Genomic DNA, 3,112 nt, shown 5'->3' on the forward strand with positions numbered 1-3,112 from the left:
TGTGGATGGTGGAGCAGTATAGGCTGCGCTCACTGACGTGATATTGGGCCCCCATAGGGCAGGGGCATTCGTCACGGACATGTCAGAAAGAAATTGTTGTAAATAATATCATACTTCTGTTTTACAGCGGCCACGTTACTTGTATCCTATGTAATAAGATTTCGACTAATAAAAGTTGCAAAGATTTTAAAAATCCAACCATTATCTTATGAAAAATATAGGATAAAATAGTGATACGAAATAGTGCGCGTATTGCGCCGATTTACTACTTTCAAATCATGCGCATGCAGTTTGTGTAGACTGTAGGCATGCAGGCCGCAGCCGCTCGTCTAAAAACTGTAGGCGCAGGGATTCGATCCAATGACATTTCAGCCATGACGGCTGAGCTCTAAGCGTTCGGCTATTGAGGATTATCGGGTTTGTGTATTATGGATGTGCCTTCAATATGACAACACTGAGTCATTGAGGAGTTTGAGGCACGTGATTTGTATCAACCAATGGGATTTGGGAGGGCGACGTCACCGAGTAAACATCGTGAGTGGCATGCGGGGGGCGTAGTCATTGAGGTAATTAGGGTTATTTAAGTTTTATTATCGTTTTTCGTGCGCTTTGAAATCCCAAAATTTTTCAACGATGCTACCATGACATGCTTACCAGCAAACGCTGTGTCAAGTCAGTCACTGTTGCCCACGAATTCAGATTGGTCGAATTCCCAGGTAATTCCCATATGCTATTCCCTGTTTTGTTTAAATTGCCAGTAGGGGGAGCGTGCCGCTGCATATATTAACTCAAACCTTCGATTTGCACAAGGACGGGGCGTCCGGGGGCACCACTTGTTTAGCACTGTATGCTAGCAAGTAATGTGGGTTGATTAGCATTAGTTCGGGTTTGAAAACTGTATTCGCACTTCACATTTTATAGACAAAACGTTAGAAAGAAAGAGGGGCGAGAGAGAAAGAGAAAAAGAGAGAGAGAGACAAGCATGTTCTGTGAAAACCCCACGATGCATTTCAATATGCGTTAATCAAGTATGTCGCTATTCGAAATACAATTTAAACACATATAGTATACGTGTAGCGACATGCCGGAGCATCAATTATGTATCGAACTATGGCATGATCACTGTGCGAACGGGTGTGAGACACAGACAACAATGGCTTTCATTAAAGCATCAAAGGACAACCTTGCTTGCAACTTTTCTCAGAGTACTAACAGATTCGTTCTAAATCTTCTTGTGCGTTCCAATCCGCTCCTTGCAACTGGGACAACTATGCACAGCATCTTTCAGATCGTCTATGCAGAACGGAATGCAACAGCAACTGAAAAATACAAGCCATATATACTTTACTATCTGGGCCAAAATACAACGGGAAAGGTCTGCTGTACTCGCGCACGTGCCGAAACTTGGACTCAAACCCAGTAGCTGACTGCAATGCTATGCACCTTTCTGCGTAGATTCGAACGCATAATGATATGATTACGTGGGTATGCTGTAAATATAAACGGTACGCATGTGATTATGCGTTAAACAAGAATTTCTGTTTGTAGTGATGTGCGCGCAGACATTTAGGCCTACGTAACTTACGCAAATATTTGTATTGCGTACGCAAACGTTTGTATTACTTACACAAACGTCTACACTGGATGCCAACAGTACGTAGTGAAACTAGTCCGACGGCCCAATAGCCCGAAAGCCCACTAGTCCGAAAGCGCACTAGTCCGAAAACCCACTAGTCCGAAAACCCACAGGGGATGGGGTACCGATCTATACCTAATGTTTAATTAATTTATTAATTTATTAATTATTAATTTTTTTTAATTTTTTTTAAAAGATTTTTAAATATTTTTTTTTAGGGGATGTAGGGGGAGGTGTGTGTGGGGGCTAGGTGTGTGGATGTGTGGCAAAATTGTAGACTACGGAAAAACCTCGTTATACCGCCCCTCGTAATACCGCCAATCTCACTTATCGCCGCCAGCTTTATGGTTATGTACAATTTTATATAAACGCATTGAGTAGAACATGTGCGACTCGCTGCTACTGCGCTGCGACTGACAATTTTCCAGTCGCAGACCCGTCGCTGACAGTCGCAGGGGTGCTTATGTCGAACTTTCTCTGCAACGCGATCGTCGCTGCGACTTGCAACCAGTTGCAGAAAATCAGTCGCAATGCAATCGCGTCGCGTCGCAAAGCTGCAAGCCTAGCGCAGACTTGCGACTTTTGGTTGCTCGTCGCTGCAACCTGCAACCGCATGCGATCGGCCGCACGCTTCACCGTGTGTATGCGATTTCGAAGCAATTTCGACTGCGATTCTAGAATCGCAGCCGAGTTGGTCCTCTTTTGGTTCAGTGCATATCGTATTATCACGAGTGACGAGTGTTACTTGGAGATCTATATTAACATAAAAATAAGGATATATAAATATATGTATACATAAGTATACAGTTAAGCAATATAATGATATGATGTATGATTTATATATCTATACGTTATACAAGTCACTGATATTGGCATCATTCTTCAATTAACATCATGACAGCGCAGAGTCACATGGCACAGACAGTGCTCCACCCCACGCACAAGCACAAGCCCACACGACACACATGCCCGACACACACAGCTGACAACCATCACAACATAGCATACATACATACATTGTAATAACAATGCGTTAAATAAAGACAAATTGGTCTTTATTACAAGGAAAAGTTTGTCTTTATTAACCTCCTGAATAAACTTATTCATTAACAATGAAAAAAGTTTTTAACATTTGGAGTTAAACAATTAAAGTGTTTATATTGTGTGGTTGACACTGTTATGACATTTGTGGTTATTTTACATTAATTGTCGTTGATCATTTACATTTGTGCCGGCAGTCCCACAGACACCCGAGGTCCATGAATAATTTTAAGAAGGGTCTATACATGCAGATATGCTGAAAATTGGACGGCGGCGCACATAGCAAGTGATGAGGGACAGAATACTCGACACGCTACTAAGCTATAACCCCGCTAATTACTACTCGGCATATAAGTATCGCAGATATAATGAGGTTTATTTTCAATGGCGTTATGATAGATTGTACATAAGCCTATAAAGCTGGCAAGTTGCAGT

The 3,112-nt window shown here is 42.1% G+C and overlaps 1 protein-coding gene across 2 annotated transcripts in view; it reads right to left on the reverse strand.

Annotated features, from left to right (window-relative positions):
* Positions 1 to 208: 208 nt before the first annotated feature.
* LOC106820715 (lipopolysaccharide-induced tumor necrosis factor-alpha factor homolog) overlaps positions 209 to 3,112 on the reverse strand; it is a 15,812-nt gene continuing 12,908 nt past the window's right edge. For both annotated transcript variants that reach the window (XM_014825224.1, XM_014825225.1), the window contains exon 3: positions 209 to 1,319. In XM_014825224.1, coding sequence (XP_014680710.1) covers positions 1,223 to 1,319 — 97 coding nt within the window. In that variant the 3' untranslated portion in view covers positions 209 to 1,222. The remainder of the gene's footprint in view (positions 1,320 to 3,112) is intronic.

The sequence above is a fragment of the Priapulus caudatus genome, unplaced genomic scaffold, assembly GCF_000485595.1.
Source record: "Priapulus caudatus unplaced genomic scaffold, Priapulus_caudatus-5.0.1 Scaffold44, whole genome shotgun sequence".
NCBI lineage: Eukaryota > Metazoa > Priapulida > Priapulimorpha > Priapulimorphida > Priapulidae > Priapulus > Priapulus caudatus.